Below are 25,890 nucleotides of genomic sequence, written 5' to 3' on the forward strand. Positions count from 1 at the left end.
ATTTTACCCTAGTAAAAAAAGTCTTTAGTTTGGTTTATGTTCAATAAATGCATGCTTCGAGGGTGACTGCGTCCAACTTTTTTGCATAGTATTTCGATAAAATGTGGACGTGGATGAAAAACATGAACAACTACCTGAGATTCACTGACGCTTCCTCCCCACATATGAGGGGAGGAATCTTCAGTAAATACCCGCTATGAGGCTGGCAAAGCCAGGCTACTATCTTCCCCCAAACATATCTCTTGAGGCAGCATGTACTAACTAGGCAGTGTACCACCCCACAACAGCTATGGGTAGTACTAGTAAAGAAAAATTCAGTCAACTAAAAATACCATCACTTTGTACCCTGCTACCTCTAAAATATGTTTCAAATATTGTATGTGTTTTATTAGTAGGATCATATCTACAGTCAGACATGAGCCGAGGAGGAGGTAGCGGAGGGGCCACAGCCAGCAACGCTGGCCACAGTCAAGATGACGATGTAATGCCTGCTGGTGGGCTGGAGGAGGAGGAGGATGATCCCGCCCTGAGGAGAGAAATCCGAACAAAGTATAGGGAGCTTATAAACTCGTTAACTGGTGAGTAGCATGAGTGAGGGCAGAGTGGGGTATGCTGTAATTTATATTTAGAATTGTTGTGGTAGCTTTGATAGTTTCTACTTTGCTGCATGTTGATTGATACAGTACGTCTCTTACAGAGGACAGAGAAGAAATGCTGAGTCCTGCCAATGACAAGCTCACTGAAGTTTTGGAAGAGGCAAACACACTTTTTAAAGATGGTAGGTGCAGAATGTAACAAATCTCAATGTGGGGTGAGAAATGAGAATTAAGGTCCTTGAAGACTGGACACTGTTTTTGGAAAACCGGCGGAAAGACGCTGCTAAAAATCCGAAAAACGCAGCAGTGTGCAGGGACCTTAAGAAGACTGGCATTGATATTGTTAATAAGAAATCTGTAAAACTCTGGCCTCTGTATAACTGTAGTCCCAGAAATCCTGAATTGGCATTCCGAGTTCTGTTAGGGTTCATTCAGCAGCAATCTACAGCAGGACTACAGTTGTATTGTAAACGGAGCCTATTCCCCAAACTATAATATCAATGCATGTATTGTATCCTTTGACACAAATATGCCCCTCGGGAAACCATCTTTTTCCACTATATTTGGTGATATACCTGTAATGTAATACAGCAAATAACGTTTTTCATTGTACATTTTCAAGGTCTTAAATGTTAAGTACTGAATTGGTCACCCAATACACTTTTCCACTTTGGACTAAGATGGGCTTAATTACAGAGTATCTCACATAAAGCCTTCCATCATTCCATTGTGCTGCCTGCTATTCACACTGCACTCCCTGTATGTTGGAAAACATTTAAAACATACGTCTGGTCAATATGTGTGGTTCTTAAAACATACGTCTGGTCAATATTGGTGGTTCTTAATGAGTTGTTCCTTGGCAGTCGTCCATACTGGAGAAGCAGTCCTGGATTCCCAGCTACTGGCTATGACCGCAGACCTGCTTCTTGAGAAGGCAAACCAGCTGTCTGTTGAGGGCAGCGCTTTTGACCCGTCTGCCTTTGCTGAGCACCTTGTGAGTCCATTATGTGAAGTAGATTTCCAATTTGCAATTTGGCGTGTCGAACGTTGCGAAGTTCGGTAGAGCCGACTCAGCTCTGTCCGAGTTAAACCCAATGGCACACAATCGTGAATAATGTCATACTCGATCTCCATGAAACAGTGTTCATGTCTATGAACATACACTACTAGTGAAAGCCATGCCTCTGTCGCGGTCAAAACAGTAGTAGTGCGATATATGGATTTGGGGGTTTTCTAGCCCATTCTGACCTGAGATCAGATTCATACGAGGTTTCCGCCGGACACACACTGGTCTGATGAACCCATTCTGACCTGAGATCAGATTCTAAAAAATGTCAGTCGTTCTTCGATTTTTCAAAAATAGCAGACCTACAAGCTCGTATCGCGCCACTCGGTGGCGCGATATGAGCTTGTAGATCTGCTATTTTTCAATAGCTAAAGCATAACATGATGCCGACACCAAAATGGGTGCCCGTTCAGAATGGGCTAGGCATGTATGTAGGGAATTGCCAATCCGTGCTATTTCACCATGTTTGTTAGAGTGAGATTGGGCTGCGATTTAACTAATTGCTCATTTCAATTGAACAATTCACATGGCCATTATTCACACACAACCGTGTTGGCTGATGTTTCTCTCATTATCATCTATCTGTCTGAAAGCTGAACTTCATGGGGTTTAACCGACTGGAGGACGACTGGAGGATGCCAATCGATGAAGATGGAGTGGCAGCCGACGGCTACCTGCCCCTAGATGCCTGGCATAGGGTAGCCGAGAGAGCAAAGTGCTGTTTCAAGACAGCTCCAACCTTTCATTACATGTGAGTGGCCGATCACTTCACCTGCCATTTACCTTCATTATCTATCTACTGTAGTTGGGTCTGACTGTTTCATACATTACCTGCAGCAGAGTAATATCTTTATTATTCCTGAAAAACTCATATTTGTCAATAAATTATATTATTTTCTCCCATTACTCTATAGCTTTTAGTGTGTAAAGAGTAAAGACAATATCACACAAGATATGTGTTCATCTCAAGCGATTATGTACAACCATATCTCAGCCATGCTGATATACAGTACAACTGTCAGGGTGGTGGTTTTCAAGCAGGACCCAAATGCAAGGAAGTCGGGATCTTAGAAGTCTTTATTCAAACAAAGACCTAGTATAGCAGTAACACTAGCAAACAAAACATAGACTTGGAACTAGAGATGCGCCGATCGATCGGCCACCGATCATGATCGGCCGATCATGCCTGTATCGGATCGGATCGGATTCTCAAAATAAATCAAAATTGCCGATCAAAATGCCCGATCAAAACAGACAGTGGGACAGTGGCAAGTCTCCTTTAAGGGGGCGCCTGTTTTTGCAGCTCCGGTCGCTGTTGAGAGCTTGGGAAAAAATAAGAAATAAGTTACAGGTGGAGATGAAGTGAAGGGAACGGACAAGCAGATGCAAGCCAAGCTATTAGCTTGGTTTGTTAGCTTGAAGCTAACATCACAACCACTGGCTGCTGACAGTGTTTTTAGCCATAGCAACATGTAGCCTGCCAGTGCCCAGTGCTCCTCCTCCTCCCCGGAGAAGTGTGTGGGAGCCCTGGAGACGGAGAGCACGGCCCCGACCTGCACCCTCCGGCTCGCAGCCTCGCACTGAATGAGAAGAGCAGCCGGGCGATTCCCCGTCATTTGCATTTTGAACGGATCGTTCACGGAAGTGACCGGATCGGTTTCGTTCACCAAAAAGAACTAGTTCTTTTGATTCGTTCGTGACCGACTCATCTCTAAAGCGCAGCGCAGTTCGCTACGCGTTGAGAGCTTGTAGATCTGTCTATTTTTGCAGCGCTGGTGTCGGGGTTCGTTCACGTTGTCAATAAAAAAATTACTTAGATTAAAGGCGGAGATGAAGTTCAATCAGTGGGTTGAATCAGTAGCTAAACGCTAATCTAAGCACTAAGCTAACGATCAGCGAGCCTATACAGTATACAAGTGCTAACTCTAGCAGCCTGCTTTTTATTTTAGTCTGTACAGTGAAATGTTCAGTTGTCTGTGTCCGTGCACTGAACATGTACGGTATGTTATTATTATTATTATATTTTTGTATTTGATGAAAGAAGAAAGCTACAGTTTACTCTCCAAGTTGTCTCTAAGACAGTGGTTCCCAAACCTTTTCACGTCAAGGACCCCCAAATTGACACTGATCACCAGCCCACGGACCCCCATTTGAAAAGATATGCCAGGGACCCCCATAAGAAGATTGTAGCAGTGATTCTCAAATTTCTCCACCAGTTTAATTTCAAGGACCCCCAGTTTGACTACGAACCCCCATTTAATGCCACTTCTATCTCTGAGACCCCAAATTATATTGTAAAATCAATGTTAACCCTGACGGGTCCATTTGGTTCCAAACTATCCTTTTAGCTGGGGACCCCCTGGAACTCCCTCAAGGACCCCTGGGGGTCCACGGACCCCACTTTGGGAACCACTGCATTTTGAGTCTCTACAGTTTACTCTGTAACCTCCAAGTTGTCTCTAAGAGAGTCTAGAGTGAAATATTGCACGTTGCCTCAGCTTGCAAAAAAACTTTCTCATCTCCTAATTTTTATACTTACAATGTCAATGATGTGTAAGAAGAGTACAGTAGAAACTACAGTAAGTATATATGCTACACAATGGAAAAAAATATGGATTTCACGACGCTGTGATCGGTCGGTATCGGCAATATCGGTATCGGCCTGTACTGTTTCCAGTGATCGGTGATCGGTGATCGGCCCCAAAAAACCTGATCGGAGCATCTCTACTTGGAACTCAGGTGACAATACAATAATCCAACAGGGAACACAACCAAACACAGGGCTTAAATAGGCACAAGATTAACAGGACACAGGTGAACTCAAATCAAATCAACACAAGGATTGGCTGGGGAAAAACAAGACACAGGTGAAACAAAGAACCAAAAATCAGGGGAGGTGAGACAAGGCAGGAAACTACTACAAGGTAGGACAGGAAACACAAAGCATCACTTCAAAATAAGAATCAGGAACACCAAACAAAACCCACAGAAGGCAGATCCTGACAATACCCCCCTTCAAAGGGGCGGATCCCCAGACGCACCAAAAAAACAACAAACAGGAGGGACCAGGGCACTGCACTGAGGGACAGGACTGAACTGGAGGGACAGGGCAAGACAGAGGGGGCAGGGCGTAAACAGAACTGGACTATAGCAAAGGGCCAGGGGCTGGGGACTAAGGCAGGGTGGAGAGGGGCTGGGGAAGACTGACCAATACAGAACAGAGAGAAGGATAGAGGACACTGGCAAGGAAAAGGTGACGAGAAACGGGCAGAAAATAGACAAGACCGAGTAGGAATCACGCACACAAGCAATCAAGAAGACGCACACAAGGGCAAAGACATCCAAACAGGCAACACACAACTAGGTGAAAAGCTGACAAACTACCAGAACCAGGAAAACACTGCAGGCTACAGACATTCCACACTCCACAGGACAGACAAAGAGAGACAGCGGAACGCACAACCATACAACCGGAATCACATTGAAGTGGGCAAACACACTGACAGACATGCAGATAGGCACATAGACAAGCAGACAGGCATCAACTCAGACAGACCAACAGACGGACTAAAAGACTAGCAGACAAACTAGCAGACACACAGAGAGGGAGACAGGCAGACACACAGAAAGGGAGAGCAGTAGGCAGACCAAGCGAACCCTCCACCAAAGGGCAGGACATTTCAGAACGGAACAGAGGAGGCTGGGAAGAGGAAGTAGCTTGGGGAACAAAGGGGCTGGCATACTGGGACACAGGGGAGAAAGGCTGCAAAACTGGGGAAGAAAGGTGGCCAGGGACAGGGCTAGAAATGGGACTATGATGAGCAGTGCTGGGTCTAGGGCAAAGAGGCTGAAGAGGGCTGGGACATAATGGCTCTGTAGAGCATGGGGACAAAGGCTCAGGAGGACATGGAGACAGGGACTGGGGTAGTGGACACTGAGACAGGGGCATAGGGGGAGAAGAACATTGGTCAGGTGGTCGAAGGGGTACTGGGAGAACACAACAGGCCTCACAAGGCTGGGGAAACACTGGGAGGACAGAACACTGTGGGGACACTAGGAGCACAGAATAGGAGTCTGGTGGCTGAGGGAACACTGGGAGCACAGAACAGGGTTCCGGTGTCAGTGGGGACACTGGGAGGACAGAGCAAGGGTCTGGTGGCTCAGGGGACACTGAGAGGGCAGAACAAGGGTCTGGTGGCTGTGGGGACAATAGGTGCACAGAACAAGGGTCTGGTGGCTGGGGGGACACTGGGAGGTCAGAACAGGAGTCTGGTGGCTGAGGGGACACTGGAAGGACAGAACAGGGATCCGGTGTCTGTGGGGACACTGGGAGGACAGAACAAGGGTCTGGTGGCTGGGAGGACACTGAAATGGCAGAACAAGGGTCTGGTGGCTGTGGGAACACTGAAATGGCAGAACAAGGGTCTGGTGGCTGGGAGGACACTGAAATGGCAGAACAAGGGTCTGGTGGCTGGGAGGACACTGACATGGCAGAACAAGGGTCTGGTGGCTGGGAGGACACTGAAATGGCAGAACAAGGGTCTGGTGGCTGGGAGGACACTGAAATGGCAGAACAAGGGTTTGGTGGCTGGGAGGACACTGAAATGGCAGAACAAGGGTCTGGTGGCTGGGAGGACACTGAAATGGCAGAACAAGGGTTTGGTGGCTGTGGAAACAGTGAAATGGCAGAACAAGGGTCTGGTGGCCGGGAGGACACTGAAATGGCAGAACAAGGGTCTGGAGGCTGTGGGGAGACTGGGTTGGGTACAACAGCGACAACCAGAGGCAGTTCAGAATGTTCAACAGGGGTGTCAGCAGGGAAAAGGGACAGGGTTCCTGGCAAACTGTCAACAGACGAGGACACAGACTTACAGGTGGGGACAGACAGGATGTTGGCAGGACCAGCCAACACAATCTTAGGCAAAACTGGGGGCAGAGTCACTGTAGCGCTGGGCAGCAGTGGAGCCTCTTGAACACTGGGCAGTGACACACACTGGGCACTGGATAGCAAGGACTCCAAGGCGCTGGGCAGCGAAGCATCCAGGACGCTGGGCAACAGGGAACGTTGGCGGTATCGGGAGCCATGGCGCTCACGCCCCCTTCTGGAGGTCCCACGGATTCCCCTGAACACAACCAAACGAGACCCCTCAAATGGGTCTTGGGCTGGAGTCGGCTCAGGGTAGACGGGTACCGAGTCATTACAGACAGGATCTGGGAACTTTACCGAACAGGCAGGTGTAGGGAGGGCCAATGAAGTGCAAGGCTGCAGAGTGTCAGCGGCACTGGACACAGTGAAGCTGGGCAGCTCGGTGAAGCTGGGCAGCTCGGTGACGCTGGGCAGCTCGGTGGTGCTGGGCAGCTCGGTGACGCTGGGCAGCTCGGTGACGCTGGGCAGCTCGGTGGTGCTGGGCAGCTCGGTGACGCTGGGCAGCTCGGTGACGCTGGGCAGCTCGGTGACGCTGGGCAGCTCGGTGACGCTGGGCAGCACAGGCTTGATGGTGCTGGGCAGCACGGGCTCGGGTACACTGGACACTGGAGAACCAAAAACTCTTCTCAGCTCTGTTGTGAAAGAGGAGTAGCTGGAGCAAAACCTTTGTTCCTCCTCCCATGCATCAATAGCCCAGGATAGGGCCTCTCCTGTGAGCATGTATCTCACATAAGCCAGGCGGGAATGTTCAGTGGAGAAGGCACGTGCCTGGTCCTCAAAAACTGCCCAACACTGGGCAAGGAAAGAGTCACATGTCTCAGGATTACCTCCATAACGCTCAGGGTGAGGAACGTGGAGCCCCTGGGTGGGCAAGGCATGGGCAGGAGTCAGAGATGGCAGAGTACAGGCATGTGTCACAGGTGTGAGCACTGACAGACCTGGGCATAGTGGCTTGCTCCAAACTGCTGGCATCTTGAAGAATAAAAAATCTTCCCGCTGGGTCCGACGTGGTTGGATTATTCTGTCAGGGTGGTGGTTTTCAAGCAGGACCCAAATGCAAGGAAGTCGGGATCTTAGAAGTCTTTATTCAAACAAAGAACTAGTATAGCAGTAACACTAGCAAACAAAACATAGACTTGGAACTCAGGTGACAATACAATAATCCAACAGGGAACACAACCAAACACAGGGCTTAAATAGGCACAAGATTAACAGGACACAGGTGAACTCAAATCAAATCAACACAAGGATTGGCTGGGGAAAAACAAGACACAGGTGAAACAAAGAACCAAAAATCAGGGGAGGTGAGACAAGGCAGGAAACTACTACAAGGTAGGACAGGAAACACAAAGCATCACTTCAAAATAAGAATCAGGAACACCAAACAAAACCCACAGAAGGCAGATCCTGACAACAACAACACTCCCTTGTGGGATATTGTTGAATTGCTTTATTATATTGAAACTCGTGATTATGGTGCAATACTACAACAATGTAGGAAGATCAAGAAAATTGAATGGTTATTGCTTATTGATGTCTGTCTATTTATGCTTTTTGACTTAATTTCAAGAATCAAGCTTAATTTGTAATATATTTGTTTAGAATTAATTTCATCCTACTGTATTAGGTGCGTGTGTGTGTGTGTGTGTACGTAATGAACAAAAATAATAATATATTGTTTAGCATTCAAAAATGTCATCTAGAGCTGGCAGAAGTCACTGAAAAGCACGGTGACCCAGTTGGTAGGGCTGTCGCCTCACAGCTAGAAGGTCCTGGGTTTGAGTCCCGCTTGGGACGCTGTGGGTGCTGGCGGCGTGTTTCCTCCTCCGAGTCATCAGTGCCCATACCCGAGGCGGGTTGGCGAAAGGGCCTTTCTGTGTGGAGTTTGCATGTTCTCCCCGTGTCCCCTAGGGTATGTACCCTCACAAAAAACATGCAGTAATCCTGGTCTCTAAACTGCCTCCTCCTGGCCAGCCGGGGAGCCTGATGGAGGTGAAAGGAACTGGTCGGAATAACGTGTTCCTTCCACACGCTACGTCCAACCAGGGAAACTCCCCCCTGTCAGGTGTAAAGGAGCAACTTGGGCATGAAGGAAGCATGGGTTCAAGCCCGTTGCTCTCCCCATGCCCCCCATATACTAGGTTGGCGGAGGGTGTGTAGAGCCCAGGATCACATTAGATAATTGACACGGGGTGAAAAATGGGTTACAAAATTGTGGGATAATTTTTTTTATATATATTTTAAAAAAAAAGAAGAAGAAGAATGCTATTGGTGGCAGTCTTAAGGGTTAATGTTTATTACATCTCTACCGCAGATGGCATAGCAATCTGTTATATATGGTGGCTCTATTATGTTTCCATTGTTTTGGTTCTGGTAGGAGGGGATCATTCCTCGCAGACCCCCCTCCTCTGAAGCAAAGGCTAGAGCGCCAGAGAAAGGCACCCACTAAGGAGACCCAAAGGACCATGCCAGCTCAGGTACATTTCACTAGTAGGAATAAACACGCCATTGGGGAGGTTTAAGGAATTTATTGACAGTGAAGTAATGGAGGGATGAAGGAGGGATGAAAGAAGCGGATGTGTGGGTTCCGGGGGGGTCGCCGACCCTGGAGTCTTTGGGGAGGAGGTCGAATGGCACTCGTCGTGTGGCGTTCGTCGTAAGGCGTTCGTCTTACGGTGCGCATGGACGATATCCCCCTGCAGGAACCTGATAAGGAGAGGAGAGAGTTTTGTTTTAATCGTTTGATCCACTTTTGGCGAGGTGGATGTAGTAGCTCCTTTGGGGGGAGCGGGGAGAGGAGCTGCTATGGAGGTGAAGGGGTGGGGGTGGGTTGCGAGAAGCCTGTAGGGAGGCGGCTGGTGTGCGACGCAGCGAGGCGGGCGAAGCATGGAGGATTCTGGGTGGTACTGGGCAGGTATAAATGGGGGCAGGTAGATTGACGTGGAGGGCGGAGAGTGGCATGGAGGGCTGGGCCAATGCGCGTTTCTCCTCCTCCTGAACATCAGTTGTTCCAACTCCATTTCATTTGTTTTTTTTCTGTGTAAATTATCAACAACAATTTGCCTAGGAATCATTCAGAATAAAGGCGCTAGAGTGAGACTTTGAAAAGCCTTCCATTTCCCTGCAAAACTGAAGCGTTAATATTCCAAAGGAGATGCCTGATTAAGTCAGAAATGAGGACCGAACATTGCCGTTCTGATCAAAACCATGGAGAGCGATGTAGATTTAGAGAGAATAGACAGTTTTGTTGGGCCGTAAACAAGGACGTGAAATAAACATGTCTGAGAGAGCCGCGTTGCCTAGCAAACGGCCCTGTCAAAAAATTGATTTTAGCAGATCCGGTTTTATACCATTAAAAAGACCCTAGAACGTCCCCAGACGTCGTGCGCCTCCTACAGGTGTAATTATAAAGATGTGGAAAAACTTCATGGGCACAAGCTGTTAACATTGTGTGGACAACTCAGATCTAATAACATTGCATATTTGCTATCTGTTCTGATATGCTAAAACTATACTAGGGATGTCATGATTCTCTAAATCTACAATTGGATTTATTTTTAAATTAAATAAAACTCTGGCACTGCCATTGTTACTATTCAGCTATTTATATATAAATATCACAATAGCGCGTGACATCATCATCAAACCAGGAAGTTGTGCAGGAACGCCTGCATACTGAGTGGCAAAAAACTACTTTCTGGCCTTGACAGCCCATACATCCACGCAGAAAAGTCCTATCTGATTGCATTAAACAATTTTAAACTCACTTTGCATGTTGCTTTGCCACTCAATGTGCCATTCACTTTAAGCATGCGCATACCCTCTATAGTACAATATCCAAAATCAAACTGACAATATCCTATTTCTTTGCTCCTGATTCCGATCATTAGGAAATGAAGTGATCGGCCTTGATAAAATCCTAACGATACCCATCAATAATCGTTAAGTAGTGTGCTATGATGGCCAAGTACCTCTGCGTTGCTCAATGCGTATGCATTACGCAGCCCTTTCAATAACACTCTTCTTTTTCTTTTTTTTGTCCACTTGCCTGCATTCGTATGGCAAACCTGGCATCTGTCTATAAACGGCATGCTATCTTTTGAGAGCATTTTGAATACAAAACTGATTTTGTTTCAGCTACATTGTATATCCAATGCTGACTTACTTTGCTACACGCAGTGCATGCTGAATTGCTAAACAAAGAAAATGTTCTTGTCATTTTGTTCAGCATGTATTAATAACAACACACACACACACACTCGCTGAACAGTGGATCGTTGACAATAACTCATTATTCAGCTCAGCATGTAATTGTAATTTATGTCCAAAAGATACATTACAGTAGATGTTATTCAAAGTCTACAAAGTTAATGCATCTTGTCCATTTTCTTGTCTTCAAGTTGAAGCAAATGGATGAGTCTCACCAAGAGGCTACCGAGAAGGAGGTAGAGCGGATTCTGGGATTCTTGATGGGTTACCATGCAGAAGATCGTGAGTTCAAACTCCACAACAGGAATAATAACAAAGTTTCAAACAGACAAATGTCTAATTTAAAATGTTCTGTCAATTGCAGCAACTTCACCCATATCCTACTACGAGTTTGTGATGGATCCCACCTCGTTCTCCCATTCAGTGGAAAACATGTTTCACACATCATTCCTCTTCAGGGTGAGTCATCTGTTTAAATGTTCACATCAGTTGGAAGCTTGAGGGGACTGTATATTCATTTGGATTCTTTTTTTTGCAGGATGGTCTGGCCAGGCTGTACCTGGATGCAAACAAGTTGCCCTGTATTGGTAAGACTGCTGTTTTGTCATATCAGCATTTTTACATTTTTGAGAATACATATCTATAGTTATCTAGATACAGGAGTCAGAATACAGAATGGAATGGAAATGCAAACAACATCAATGGGTGCATGCGTTTGTGGAATATTGGATGAACAATAATCTTATTGTACAATAATGCATAGTGACAAAGGCAATATTAATTGATATTCTTTCAATTACTATTTTACAATGATAAGTGTTTTTCATACGTTAACCCTTTTGGCATCTTTTCTATGCGGCATATCAGACTATATCAACTATTTCAATGAGTTGTGTGTGTGTGTGTGTGTGTGTGTGTGCGCTTTCAGCTCCTGTGACATCAGGGGAGGCTGACAAAGGATCAGCCTCCCATGGATCCATCCATAAACAATGCATCATGTCCATCAGCATGCAGAGCTGGAAGGTGAGCAACTGTGGGCCATTATGGACCATTTCAAGTGGTGCTTGAAGTACTGCTCTAGAATCACTGCTTGTGTCACTGGCATAAACAAAATAATTCTGGTATAAGCATAAAGAGACAGTACAGTGTGCAATGTGTGCATCCATTAGTACTTATGTATTACTTGTATGGTCTGAACCATCGCTATAATAATTCAATTCCGCTATCATAATTAAATTCCGTTTCAGTTGAACCTGTCAACACAAGGCAGTGAAGGCACTCCTTCACAAAGCTTACTGTGACTTTAACAACATGCCCTTTTTAGAAAATGTTTGCTAAAGTAATTCAAAATTGCACCTTTTATTGCAATGGTGTGCTCTCAATTCCTATTTTTTCCTGTGGCCCATAACTGTCACACTTGGTATAACATTGTATTTTGAGACAACACATAGTAATTTTAATTTTATCATTTTTCCTAGGAGATAATTGAAGTATTTGAGATCACGGAGCCCATGGTCCCAGCAAATGCTGCAAATGTGGAGTGATCTTTAACCCATTTTGACCTGAGATTCTAAAAATGTTCTACATCCTGACAGTTTTCTGAAAAAGCTCTGTTTCTATGTCATTGGTTCTGAAATTGTTAAAAAATAGCTAAAGCATAGCATAATGCTAACACCAAAAGGGGTTCCCAACCCAAATTGGGTTAATGTTTTTTTTGTTTAAATGTTATCATTTTATAAAAATGAAAAATATTGAATAGCTGATCTACAAGCTCATAATGCGTAGCATCGCGAGCTTGTAGATCTGCTATTTTTACATTCTTACATCTTTTTTACAATAATTTTATATTGTATATTTGTGATTTTAAGGCATCCCAACTGTAATTTGTTTCTTATTTTGAATAATAAAAGAGAAAATAAAATAGTAAATGTTTTTTTTAACCAACTGCTTTTCAAGTGAATTTGAAATTTTCACTACTTTACTTACTTTTATTTCCATTTCTTTATACTCCCACTACATATCAGTGGCCAATATTGTACAAATGACTATGCTACAGTTATAGTTACTGAATTTACGAAGTTACTAATAAATCATATCAATCTTTAGAAAATGGCAGATCTACAAGGTCAACACATTGCGAGGGACATTTCAATGCAACATAATCATGTGAGCATTTGAAGATCGGTTATTTTAAAATAGCCAGAGGCTTCAGTAGTTAATGGTCAATGTACTAAGTACATGAACTGAAGTATTGTACTTAATGTTTAATATTGTACATTTTTGAAGTATTTTTTAGTATTTACATTTACTTCTACCCCTCTAAAGTATTGTACTTTTACTCCACTTTACAATTATATGGAAACTAGTTACTTTGTAGATTTTGATGATTATTACAAAAAACACTAACCACTTCAGCCTAATACTCCCCACTGTCCCGTCACCCCGGCGTACAATTAAAAGGGACTATAGAGCCGTGTCTCATTATTAAAGACATACATAGTAGTGAACATACATATAAGAAATCATTGTCTCATTTCAGAATCCACATTACAAAAAAAGTTATTCATAGAAAACAGTTTAACTCCAATTCTTCATTTAGACCTTTAGGAAATACAGTGTTTAAGAAATGGATCCAAAATGCTTCACGTTGCAATAATAACCGATCTCTGTCCCCACCTCTCTTTAAAGGGTTGATATATTCTATGCCTTGAAACCTCAGGGTACCTCAGGGTCATGTCCAGTGCTGTTGAAGTGTCTAGCTATGGGGAATTTTTCTTTTGTCCTGATATTGCTTTTATGTTCAGTGATTCTAGTTCTTAATTCTCTTTTAGTTTTTCCTATATAGCAAAAGCCACAGGGACATTTTAGGAGATAAACAACATTTTTTGTTCTACAAGTGATTCTCCCTTTTACTTAAATGTTTTACCTGTGTGAGGACGTAAAAAATCCTCCCCTTTGATCATGGCATTGCAATTAAGACAGCTATTACATGGGAAGTTACCTGAGGGTAGTGAGGACATGAAATGTTGAGATTGTACATGAATATCATTTTTAACAATGAGGTTCTTAGACCTTTTATTTGGAGGAGGAGAAAAGTTTTACCTATAGAAGGGTCACTGGAGAGTATATGCCAATGCTTTTTAATTGTATGTTTAATATGTTGAGAAATAGGAGAAAATGTGCTAGACAAAACTATTCTTTGAACTGTTTGAACTCTTTGAACAGACAGAAGACAATTTAGGGGTTAGGAGATCGGCTCCATCCCCAACTGTTTGACTCTGGATTTACATTTATTTAAAGTGACTTCTTCGTACCCCCTTTCACTGAACCTGGCACTCATTTCAGAGGCTTGTCTCTCAAAGTCTGCCTCTGTACTGCAGATTCTTTTGAGTCTCAACATTTGGCTATAACTTAAAGGTAGCCCTTTTTTTAAATTGGAGGAGTGATAGCTTGAATAGTGGAGATAGTTATTTCTATCTGTTTTTTTGCGGTACACTGTAGTATGTATACCCAATGGAGACTTAGGTGCTATTTACACGAGGATGGTGTTCATAAAAAACGGCAAAATAAAGTACCATTTAGCGCTGTCATTTAGACGAGAACGGTGTTCTCAGGAGGTGAAAACGCATCGAAGTGAAACCGCCTTCCAGAGTGGAAATCATTCAGAACACCGTTTCCTATGGTCTCCATATAAACAGGCAAAACGGTGAATCCGCAAAACTTATGACATCATGGCTCATGTTGGCTCACAGCGCATATGTTTATTACATTGATGCAGAGCCATATCATTATGATATAATGGAGTTCCTGAACAAGCCTCCCTCCTCGCCTACAAAGTGCTGCTCATCAGCGATGTTGAATGTAAAACCATGATGTAAATAAAAAGCCTTGTGATAGACGGCAGCCGCGGCAGCAGCGTTTATGTAGCCTAATGTATTATAAAATATATACCATCCCGTGGCGCGCCCAGAGCCGTGTTGCGCAAGGTTTCTTCTTCTTGTACGTGGGTGACCTGTCTATTTGGCAGCCCGTTATCGCCACCTAGCGACAGTATAGCATAATAGCACATCATATCATAACGTGTGCGTTCTCGTGTAAAGGGTAAGAAAAAATGAGAACGCAACGGGACTTTGACGTGTTATATGGAGATGGTCGCCGTCTAAAAGAGGCCTTAGTGACACTCACATCTAGGAATGACACCGTTTCAGGATTAGCTTTGAGGGAAAAGTTGATAGAGGGTAACCTTGAGTTCATGTGGGAAGTGAAGCTGTTCAGCATCCCTGTAGTATTATTGAAAATAAAAAAGAATGTAATCTATATATCTAACTTAAGCCAACATTCTATGTAGGCCTTGAAAGGGTTATTACTTATTATATACAAAGTCTTCTTCAAATTTCCCCATAAACAGATTAGCATAGTTTGGAGAGAATGGGCTGCCCATAGCCCCATACACACCTTGTTTCTGATGGTAAAATACATTATCAAATTTAAAATAATTCTTAGTAAGGACCTCGTTTGCCAAGTCCATGACCAAATCAGTGGGAGGTGACTGGTCGTCTCTTGACTGCATATAATGTTGAATGTTCTAGCCCTTCTTTGTGAATTGTGAGGTAGGCCTACAGTTACATCTATAGTGCATAAAATATCTGAGTCTGTTATGTCTTTGATAGAATTTAACTTATTCAGAAAATCGGTGGTGTCTCTCAAATAGGAGGGCAGTTTAAATACCAGGCTATTCATATGAGAATCAACAAACAGAGAGGTTCAGTTAGAGAACCATTACCCGCCACTATGGGGCGCCCTGGAACAGGTGTTGTACAACTCATGTGGATTTTAGGTAGAGTAGGCTATACAGAATAGGTCGGATAGGGTGTTCACATAGGCTACCATGAATTTGTACATCTTTAGATATAAATTGATCAAACAAAGCTTTGTCTAATGTACTTTTAATTTCATTAGAGAATGTATACAGTAGGGTCAACATGGTATAATAATCTGCATTGCCAAGCTGTCTTTTTATTTCTACTGTGTAGGATTATTTGTCCTGTAGCCAGGACTATAGCACCGCCTTTATCGGCTCTACGGATAACTAGACAGATCATTAGACAATTCTTGGTGAAAACGGCCCATAAACTCTTAAATCTAATACCCAGGAGAGATACCGGTCCATAGCCCTTCCTTCTTTGCTGAATGCTGATGGTCCACCAGAGCTAAAGAGATATCTGCACTGACTCCAGGTAAGATTTGGGCTGTTAGTAGGTTGTTAGTTTTTTTTTTTTTTTTTTTTTTTTACAGTCTATGGTTGAAACGCATTTTGAGCTATGGATCAGCTAGGCAGGAAGCAGCGCCAGAACTTTTTTTTGTAGTTGTAGAATAACTTGTCTTCTTCTGCCCATATCCACAGTAAAACTACTTCAAACGATCACAATGGTGGTGAACATTTCGAAACGGGTCAACTGTGAACGATTTGAGACCCGGTAAGTTTTTAAAACGACGATCAGGGCCGTGCAGATGATGATCTATCTAGCATTGAGGAGGGGGCGCCCGGGGTAGGTGGTTTGCGCTGAGTTTTGGGTTAGTCTTTTGTTTTAGTGGAGTTCACTGTCATATTGACATGCTAATGCTAACGTCTGTCTAGTGTCTGATTGATTGAAATAAATGAAATTTGTATTCAGTTTTCTGAATGGGTAGGCTACAGTTTAACAAGGTAGGCTACAGGTCAAAACAAAATCTGCTAAAGAGGATAAAACCAGAACAAGCACTTGTTTACACATAAGGGTCCTCCATTTTCAATTCCTCAGAGTGAATCTAATATATACTAATATATCTAGAGTAGACCATTCTATCTGTCAAACAGACCCTTACAGTTCTGCTAAAATTCACAGGTCTGTTACTGCCAGAGGACTTACAAGAGAGGGCTTCTGCAAGGTTGGCATCACTCACTGAGTCACTAGATGTAATGTTGACGTCTCTCAGTATATTTGGCATTGAAAGCTTGTAGATTGTTTACTGACTGTTTAGTAAGAAAACAATGGTACATTAAGCTAATCTGCCCCCCCCCCCCCCCCCTCATCATTTGGTCCCGACCCCCAGTTTGTGAACCACTGGCCTTTCTATAATAGACTTTACCCTACATTTCTCTTATATTAAATTTTTGATCGTGCGTGCATGCCTATTAACAGATTCTATGTGCTCTCTCAAAGGTGTTATTTGAGTATTGTATGAAATGGAAAGTTTGGAAACGCCACAAGTCTTCCACATACACCCCCAAGCAGAAGTACTTCAGAAACACAGATGGACGAAGTAACTGGCAGACGAGGACCTACGGTATATATTACAAGTGAAAGTCTGACTCTACTGCAATGTGGTGAAAGTAGTCTATGTTAAGAATATATGGGGAATTTGCACAATCTTTCTACTTTAGTTCTGAAACCCATCTTCTTCTGCTTAGTCGGGTCACAGAGGTAGCAGTTTCAGTAGAGAATTCCAGACTTCCCTTTGACTTAGGTCAGCAACTTCAAATGCTTCACCTACATCTGCATATATGGAGCCGGCCAGCAACTCTACATCTGACCTCAAACCCTTATATGGAGCTGACCTGTTCTGACATTCCATATGTTGATATTCCCCACCCGTCCTTCCTTTTCGATGTCTCCCTTTTGACTGATACCTGTCCATTCAAACTCTAGACAGGCCCACCCCAAAGTTATCAGTTCAACTGCACCTGGCAGCCGGCGAAAACTAGAGTTCTCAAATCGCAACAGGCCCGGCCCTACCTGGGCCCTCATCAAACCCTGTACACTCAAGACAACCCGCTGCCATCCTTAGATCTCCATATATGGAGCTGACCTGTTCTGACATTCCATATGTTGATCTGACCTCATCAAATCCTGTACACTCAAGACACGCTCCATATGGCCAGTACAGAATTCATTCCATATGTTGATCTGACCCCCCATGCCAAAGCGCCAGCGCTTTCCCAGCAGTACAACAGCCATACACACTTTCCCAGCAGTACAACAGCCATACAGACAATGTATCATTGCATGCAAACCATTTGTTGCTGAAAAATCACACCTGTGTGAAATAAGTGGTGCAACTCCCTGTGGGGGTCCCCGGAACTTCCAGACCCGCGGGAACACGCAGAGGGTGCCGGCGAGCTGCCCGCGTCCGAAAAATGACAGTTACCATGTGGGGGTCCCTCTACTGTACTGTACTGATACACCTGAAATCATCAAATATACAGTTAATGTGTATGTGTGTGTTGCACAACAGTGACACTTGGTTTTGAAAACCAACCAAATGTTATTTTCGTGCTCAGACACAGGTAGCCACCCAGGCACACACAAAGCTACTTAATGAAGTGGTTGCACCACTTAAAAAGACAGTAGCCAGTAGTATTAATGGAATTCTTGTTATAATCTTGTCATTAAATATTACATACAAATTATACAGTGCATTGTCAATACATTTCATGTCAGTTAGGGTACAGCAGGAAGTTACTTTATGATGGGTTTTTTTGTTGTTTTAACTAAGTTCACCTCATGTGTCAGAAAGAATATCAACCAACTTCAACATGGACCATTCCAAGACGATCACGAGGAGCCTGGCGATTGTGGCAATCCCCCTCTGCCTACTCATAACACATGCTTTGTTTGCGTTAATTGGCGGTTTCCCATCCGCTGAGCAAATGGCAACTTCTAAAGTGATGTACATTTGTACATTATTTTAATTGCTCACAGCGAGAATAAATGTTCTGCATAATTCTGTGGGAGAAAAATGCTCCCAAACGTTACCCACATGCGCCAAAATTATGTGCAACTCCCCATCTAAACCACCAAGGCAGGGACTGTGACTAAAGGTGACAACAATTAACATGATTTCCAGTCCACTTTATATATATATAGACTTATCACCCAGTGCTTAATTCTTCAAGACCAAAATATTGTACACTTCTCTGATTAAAATAATTGTGAAACAAGCTCGCCATTGGCTTTCCAAGCCTTGAGTTTACTTTTGTGATGGAAGGAGTATGCAGATGCATATATAGAAGTCAGAAAATAGAGGGAGATTAAAAAAACAAACACGGAATGAAACATCTGCGACCTGAACAAAAGTGAAATTCCTTCAACTGCTGTGTTTCATTATAGTCCAAACAGGGTATCTGATCCATTCATTCTTCAATTCTGTTAAGTAGTTTATCTTCATCGATGTCCACACAAGGCACAGAGGCAAAACGGGGAGATAAATCCCTCTCCCTCTCCTTTTGGCCTCATCTTCATACCCTCAGTCTTGGTACCCATAAGCAGTGTCCATAAGGAGGAGGATAAGGTGACGTTTAGTCCCATTTGGTCACCATGCCAAACCCTGAGCACTCAGGACATTGTCTCTCCCTCACACAGACACATTCACTCCCCTTTCCACACACGCGATGGCCATCCGGTTCCTCTCGTTGCTTCTCCTTCCTTTCTCTACCACCAGGTGAAAAAGGGCCTTCTACTCTGGAAGCTCTGTGTGTAGGACTCACTGTTGGCCCTCTGCGGGGCCCTGGCCGTTTCCACAATCACCGGGGGCATCTGCACCAGCTGGAGGGGTGTCTTACCATCCTTCAGGGCTTGGCACAGGTTCAGGATCTGGGGTGGAGCGAGACGATGAGTAATAGGGTATTGTCACAGTGGAAACCTTGATATGAAGCAAGCATTTTGTCAACAAAAAAAAACAACAAATTAAGAATAGTATGTATGACTGAATGGATGGTCCTGAAATAGACGGAGGGGATTGTAGGCATGAAGTGGGCAGTCTGACTGAACACAAATTAGCATTTTGTTCAGGGTATGATGGACAAAATGATCAAATTCACTGCAAAATAAATACAAAAAAATAAAACCTTTTTGCCCTGTGCTTGAAAAGTGCCTGAACTACATTTGCTACCACCTCTAGTAGCGACCGTAGTGGACACTTTTTCATGATTGGCTGTCTCGTCTCTAGGCTGCCTCTACGCCAATAGGAGACTTACAGATAAAACCCATACTCTGAATGCTGCAACGTGAAGCCTAATAATGTAGATGGCAGTCATTCTTGTTTCATTATCATCTAGGTGTAGGTGTGAGTGATCAATGATTGTTGAGTGACGAAAGCTCACCTGCCCCCGCATTACAGCTACTTGTTTATGGAATTGCCCTCTGTCAAAACCTTGGTCTTTCTATAACACAAAAGCACAAAATACAAGGCACTGGTTTATGTTTAAAGATTGCAGCTACATACAATAGAAGGGAGAAGTGCATATTCATAAGGCCTTCTTCCTGTCATGATCCAGCCAACTGATGCCTGTCTGTCCTTCCTGTTTTGTCCCACATACTTCTGTAAAGGAAGGCGATGTCTGCACAGTGCACATAGTATACTGGAGTCCTGTGTTTTATTATTCAAACAATTTGCCCAAGTAGGGCCGCTTCATCAAGTTCACATTCATACTTTTCGTCTGGATGATCCTATTATGTTGAGTTAATTATGTGCACAAAAGACAGAAACAACCGTGATTAAACAAGAATTGATTAATTACCAGCTGCATTATAATTATCTGCAGGGGTCCGCTATAACTGCCTCTGTGTCCGTTTCAGCGACGGTAGTTTAGGTAGGAACCTAAATTCTCTAAGGCGGAACTATTTTGTTCCGAGTCGTTCATTTCCGCCCGCAAATATTTGCGGTGCGCACATACATCAGCCAATGAGAAAACCAGCTGGACTAGAGGACTATCACATCGACGATAGACTCAGCTTGCTATTGCATAGCAGCTGGTAAAAAGAAACCCTGATAAAATGATGAAAACACAAAGGTGATTAAAACCTTTGGGTAACGTTGGGAAACAGAACAAACATTATGCATTAACAGGTAAGTAATCAAAATACATCTAAATCATAACTCTTTGTTCGTCCCATACCTTAAACAGTTCATAGAGGTCCTCCTCCAGGTCTTTGATAAAGTTAGGGTCAGATAGTTTGGGCAGGACTAACTCTCTGATCTCCTGGGAGAACACTACTTTGGCCTGGGAAAGCCATGCCCAGTAGAACGGATCTGGTGATTGGTCAAAAGGAAAACGTGCCTTTATTGTCAAATCGCATACATTAAAAAAATACAGAGTCATGATAAAATAAAATAGACCACTTAACCCATTCTGACCGGGCACCCATTTTGGTGTTAGCATCATGTCATGCTTTAGCTATTTAAAAATAGCAGATCTACAAGCACATATCGCGCCACCGAGTGGCGCGATACGAGCTTGTAGGTCTGCTATTTTTGAAAAAAATCGAAGAACGACTGACATTTTTAGAATCTGATCTCGGGTCAGAATGGGTTAATCAGACCAGTGTGTGTCCGGCGGAAACCTCGTATGAATCTGATCTCAGGTCAGAATGGGTTAAGGTAGATGCTCAGTGTTTGTATGAAAAAGTTGGTTTAATGTGTTTATACATAATTTTATAGATTTGTGTTCTTTCTTCAAAGAAGCAGTAAGTAACCTACAAAATTGTCAGAATCAATTACAAAATGGGCATTTTCCGAAGAACAGATGGGGTTGCTGTTAGCAGCAATGTTTAAAATCTTTGAGTGAGTTATAAAAGATACATATCTGGACTCATAATATGGAGAAACTAATCGGCCTGATAAAAAAGATTTATCAAAAATATATCAATGGATGTACTTACAGGCTCTCCAGGAGTCTGGGTGTTTGAGTGGGAAGGCTAGACCATTGTCTATGGCTGCCAGCTTTATGATTGGATCCTTAACTACCACCCAATCAGAGTCCTACAGAGAATCATCAGCCAGTGGAATGGAAACAAAGTGGAAGGCATTTAATATATATATACACACACACAAAAACCTTTATTCAGATTTAACACAACAGGATAGGAGACCTGAATAAAGTTTATTCTTCAAATAAATTTGCATTACTGTCTGTGTCCACTGTCCTCACCCTATTCCCACCAGTATCCATAGGACAGTCATATTTTAATAGCCAGTTGTCATTTCCTCTGTCTGAAAGAAGAAATTAAACATCTCAAAGAACGAAAGCAAATGTCAGCCCACAATGCCATTTTATAGCCTGTGATTACAAACGAACAGCATTCCGAGCAATGTTTCCCGCCTGCCAGACAACATGTGACAAGAAGGAAGTGCTTCACCCCCTTTCATTCATTGAATCCACTGAATTCTAATTTAATTTGTTCCGAGCTCCATTTTGTTTCCAGTTGCTGGAAATGTCGCCCAAGGCCATAATCGGTAACTAAAATAGTGCTGGCACCATGAAAACCATGTACTATACCTGTGTTTCTAATGATGTAATCAAGGACTACCAGACGTTCAAACTGCAGCTGCAGCTGGCGGTTAGTATTCTCCGGCAAGGGCTCAGCTTCAAATCGCCGTAGCCAGAAGTCTGCATCCTTGAAACCATCAACAAAAAGCTGGAAAGAACCAACCTACGGAAGACACAATGCAATGTCATTACTCTGAAAGGCCTGTTGGGTGTTATTTTCTTGGTTTGTGTTTTTTGACAATGCAGTGAATACCATTACAGGAACAAGAAAGAGCGAGTTTCAGGTTCATTTTCCTAAAGGTCATGTTATAGTGCAATGTTATGACTTGGTAGCTTACTTTGGGTGGTAGTCCAATCCTATGGAAGCGTTGTCCCACCTTAGGCACCTTCTCTAGGGCTAGCCTCTTTCCCCGAGACTTGACACGGTCTATGGCACTGTAATTAAATGTTTCACTCGCCAGGTACACCACCTAGAGGGAAAGATTAATTGGGAGGACATAATATGTCATATTATGATCAGAAGCATGTTCTAGTCATGACTCATGACTAAAGCTGAACAGAAGTAGGTGCATAAACAGTCTGAGAGAGAAGACATAATGTGTGTAGGCTTGATGGCTGTGTGCAGATTTTTTTTCCTACCTTGGTCTTAGGTACAATGTTGAGCTCTAGTTTCTGATCAACCAGGCTGGCCCCAGCCTCTGAAAGGTAGCCCTGGTTGAGGACCAGACAGTCACGGCCAAAACAGCAGGGACAACACAGTTTCTGGAGCCATTTGGTCCATTTGGGGTTTAGCTGTCCATAGGGCTCCTCATTCTTAGGCTTAAACACGCCAATGATCTTCTATGGAAATTAGAAGTAGTGAATAAAGATAAGTAAAGGAACACAGGAAAAAACAGAATGAAAGATGGTACTGTAGTAGTAGTTGTTTGCTTGTGAAATGGTAGCCTGGCGGGGCCAGACTCATAGCGTGGATTCACTGACGCTTCAGGGAGGAAGTGTCAGTGAATCCACGCTCTCTGGCCCCGCCAGGCTAGTGAAATAATAGCCCTGAAACATGACTGTCATGATTATCATGACAGTCATGGCGCAACTGTAGCCTGTTTTATGCAATCGCTACATTTACAGTCCAAACATGTATATACACATTCCGATTTCAAATATAAAGTACTCGCCACGGGTGTTAAAAATGCTTTTTATTAAACAACGCGGGATGCAGCAATGCTAATCACTGTACCAGCAAATTTCTAACACCCGTGGCGAGTACTTTATATTTGAAATCGGAATGTTTATATATACGTTTGGCTAGTGAAATAGTAGTTTCAAGTTGGTCTTTTTAATATAGGTATGCGCATAGTGCATACACTACACACCTAAATCTACATCTTTTAAGATCTCTCAGGAATTTAGGCCAATAGGATATTTTTTTGCCAGATAAATGCCACTACATACTATAAGAAGCTCTTGGAATTACTTGTTGGCATTAGGCCTACAGTATCTAACACACACACACACACACACACACACACACAGTCATGTGCATAGACCATAGACACACAATTTGAGTACGACATGGAGCTTGGTCATGGAGGAGAATTATATTCTGAGGGAGAGCTAGCACATGATCACAAAAGCACACTGGTGACTAAAACTAGGTGGTGGGGGTGAAGGCCACACACAGCCAACCTACATTTCTGTCATAATCTATAGTAACTAGATGCAAGGGGTATGATCAGGACTGGTTGTTTTGATGTGCTACACACTGGCCACCAAAGAATAACTGGTTCTTAATTTTAGAAGTGAAACTATGTAGGACTCGATCACAGACTTCTGGATTTTAAATTAGTCCACGAGACACTTCCTCTTCCAACCAACACAGCCCAGTGTGTAGGAGTGGAATAAGACATGCACACGCACTCTGCACAGCATGGATGGTATTAGTGCAAAAGGCCAAAGTTTATAGCGACTGTTCCACACCCCAACCTTTAAGCCCAATGATTCGCCACGCAACTCCTTGCAACATACAACTACTTGTAACTATTTCCCCCAATGGCAGTGGCAAGGAGTTGGTGTTGGTGACCTTAAAACTGTTTTGTTGCAAAGTTGCGACTATAGTGCGACTTGCGACTAGGTGCAAGGAGTAGTTGCAAACTGTTGTGTCTAATGATCTGAAATAACATACATGAATGAACCTGATCATTTATGTATTGCATCCAACACGTGACAATCATTACTAGAAGGCAGACTGATCCTCCCTCAGTCCACCATCATGATCTGATAACTTTCATCATCAAGGGCATCAAGGGATAATATGCACTCTTGTTATATATACTGCACAATATATAATGATGTAGTATGGCAACTAAATGTACATATTACTTGTTTTAGCTACAGTAAAATCCTCAGTGTTCAATCATCCATTTGTAACTCAGTGTACAGCACACGTTTTACTTTTGTACACTCAGTTAAATGAACAAAGGATTTTACATAAAACGAGGCATATGTAAATCCTTGCTGTAGCCTTATCGTATCACCTATTTGCCAAGTCATCATCATAGGAGTAGAACGAATGAGGCCTTTCACTAGAAGCAACAGCACAGTTCACACACTTTAAAACTTCACAAGCGTTCACTTTTAAAAAGTAACAATAATCACACATCAAACAATAAACTTGGCGATTCTATGGTCTGGTTGAATTTAAACGGTCTACTGCATTATTTCGAATCTTACCCCTTGTGAATCTTTGACAAAATAGCTTCCACTAGATCCCTGGTAAATTCGCTCCGGGTAAATGCCCTCCTCTATGGCGCGTTCGGCCTTTCGGATGATTTCTCTAAATTCTGGATCTTCCAGGAACTCGTTCCTGTGTGGTTCCCGAGGCGAGCCCCCTCGATCCCGATCCAGCAGAGGCTGTCTCTCCCGGTTGCGTCCCGGGCTTCCAGCCGGGATGCGCACCACAGAGCCCGGTGTGCCTCCAAATGTGCCCCGGGGACTCGGGGGCTCTGTCGGAGAGTAGCTGAAATCATTGTTGTCGCGAAGAGGAGAGACAAGCGGACTCGTCTCGTCCATGATGTGGTGTCAGACGACAGGAGCCCAACGGCAGGTGAAGATGGGCACAGTGGAACAGGGACATACAGCAGGACGTGGGCTTTGTTGGCTCGTTAGTCGTTCCACCGTTAGCTAACAAGGCAGCAGCAGCAGGCTCTCAAAAACAACAAATCAGATGACTGTCAGCTTCCGGGAAGAGGCGGGACCCTACGTCATAATTCCATCCCCCAGGCATTCCACCAATCAACATTCATTTATAAGGCTCTCTGGTTAAAATCATAACTCTAGTCTAGGGTGACAGGGTCTATGGTTAAAATTGATTGATTGAAAGATTTATTAACAGATTGGAGAATTACAGTACATTTCAATCACAACTAAAAAAAATGGATTTGAAGGGGTAATAATAACGGTTGCGATAAGACGGGGTTAAGCCAAAAAGAAAAATATTCTTAAAGTGAATGGCACATCGAGTGGCAAATCGAGTGGCAAAGCAACAGGCAAAGTGAGTTTAACATTGTTTAATGTTGTTTAATGCAATAGGACTTTTCTGTTTGGATGTATGGGCTGTCAAGGCCAGGAAGTAGTTTTTTGCCAATCGCTCAGTAGCATAGACTGTAAAAAAAAAATAGCTCAGTAGTCAGTAGGCATTTCTTGGTTTGATGATGATGATGTCATGCCATCACGCGCATACCCTCAATACGAAATATGCAAAATTAGTTATAGAAACATCAACGCATAG

General features: G+C 43.4%; 2 protein-coding genes across 2 annotated transcripts; one reads left to right on the forward strand and one right to left on the reverse strand.

Annotated features, from left to right (window-relative positions):
• Nucleotides 1-415: 415 nt before the first annotated feature.
• Nucleotides 416-12,342, forward strand: LOC310858419 (non-structural maintenance of chromosomes element 4 homolog A-like; the record flags this gene model as incomplete). Its single annotated transcript, XM_083764526.1, has 10 exons — nucleotides 416-578; nucleotides 698-778; nucleotides 1,460-1,590; nucleotides 2,256-2,413; nucleotides 8,967-9,066; nucleotides 10,990-11,080; nucleotides 11,163-11,257; nucleotides 11,337-11,385; nucleotides 11,727-11,821; nucleotides 12,277-12,342. 10 exons carry the CDS (start codon nucleotides 416-418, stop codon nucleotides 12,340-12,342), a joined length of 1,029 nt encoding a protein of 342 aa, XP_083620652.1.
• Nucleotides 12,343-18,211: 5,869 nt separating this feature from the next.
• pi4k2a (phosphatidylinositol 4-kinase type 2 alpha) lies at nucleotides 18,212-25,307 on the reverse strand. The gene is made up of 9 exons (XM_083764694.1): nucleotides 24,834-25,307; nucleotides 22,746-22,946; nucleotides 22,445-22,576; nucleotides 22,116-22,269; nucleotides 21,768-21,829; nucleotides 21,499-21,598; nucleotides 20,736-20,869; nucleotides 19,941-20,000; nucleotides 18,212-19,431 (listed from the first exon to the last, which is right to left on the reverse strand). Exons 1-9 carry the CDS (start codon nucleotides 25,170-25,172, stop codon nucleotides 19,270-19,272), a joined length of 1,344 nt encoding a protein of 447 aa, XP_083620820.1. The 5' UTR covers nucleotides 25,173-25,307; the 3' UTR covers nucleotides 18,212-19,269.
• Between the last annotated feature and the right edge of the window lie 583 nt (nucleotides 25,308-25,890).

This window comes from Protomyctophum parallelum (assembly GCF_964188405.1).
Source record: "Protomyctophum parallelum genome assembly, chromosome: 5".
Lineage (NCBI taxonomy): Eukaryota > Metazoa > Chordata > Actinopteri > Myctophiformes > Myctophidae > Protomyctophum > Protomyctophum parallelum.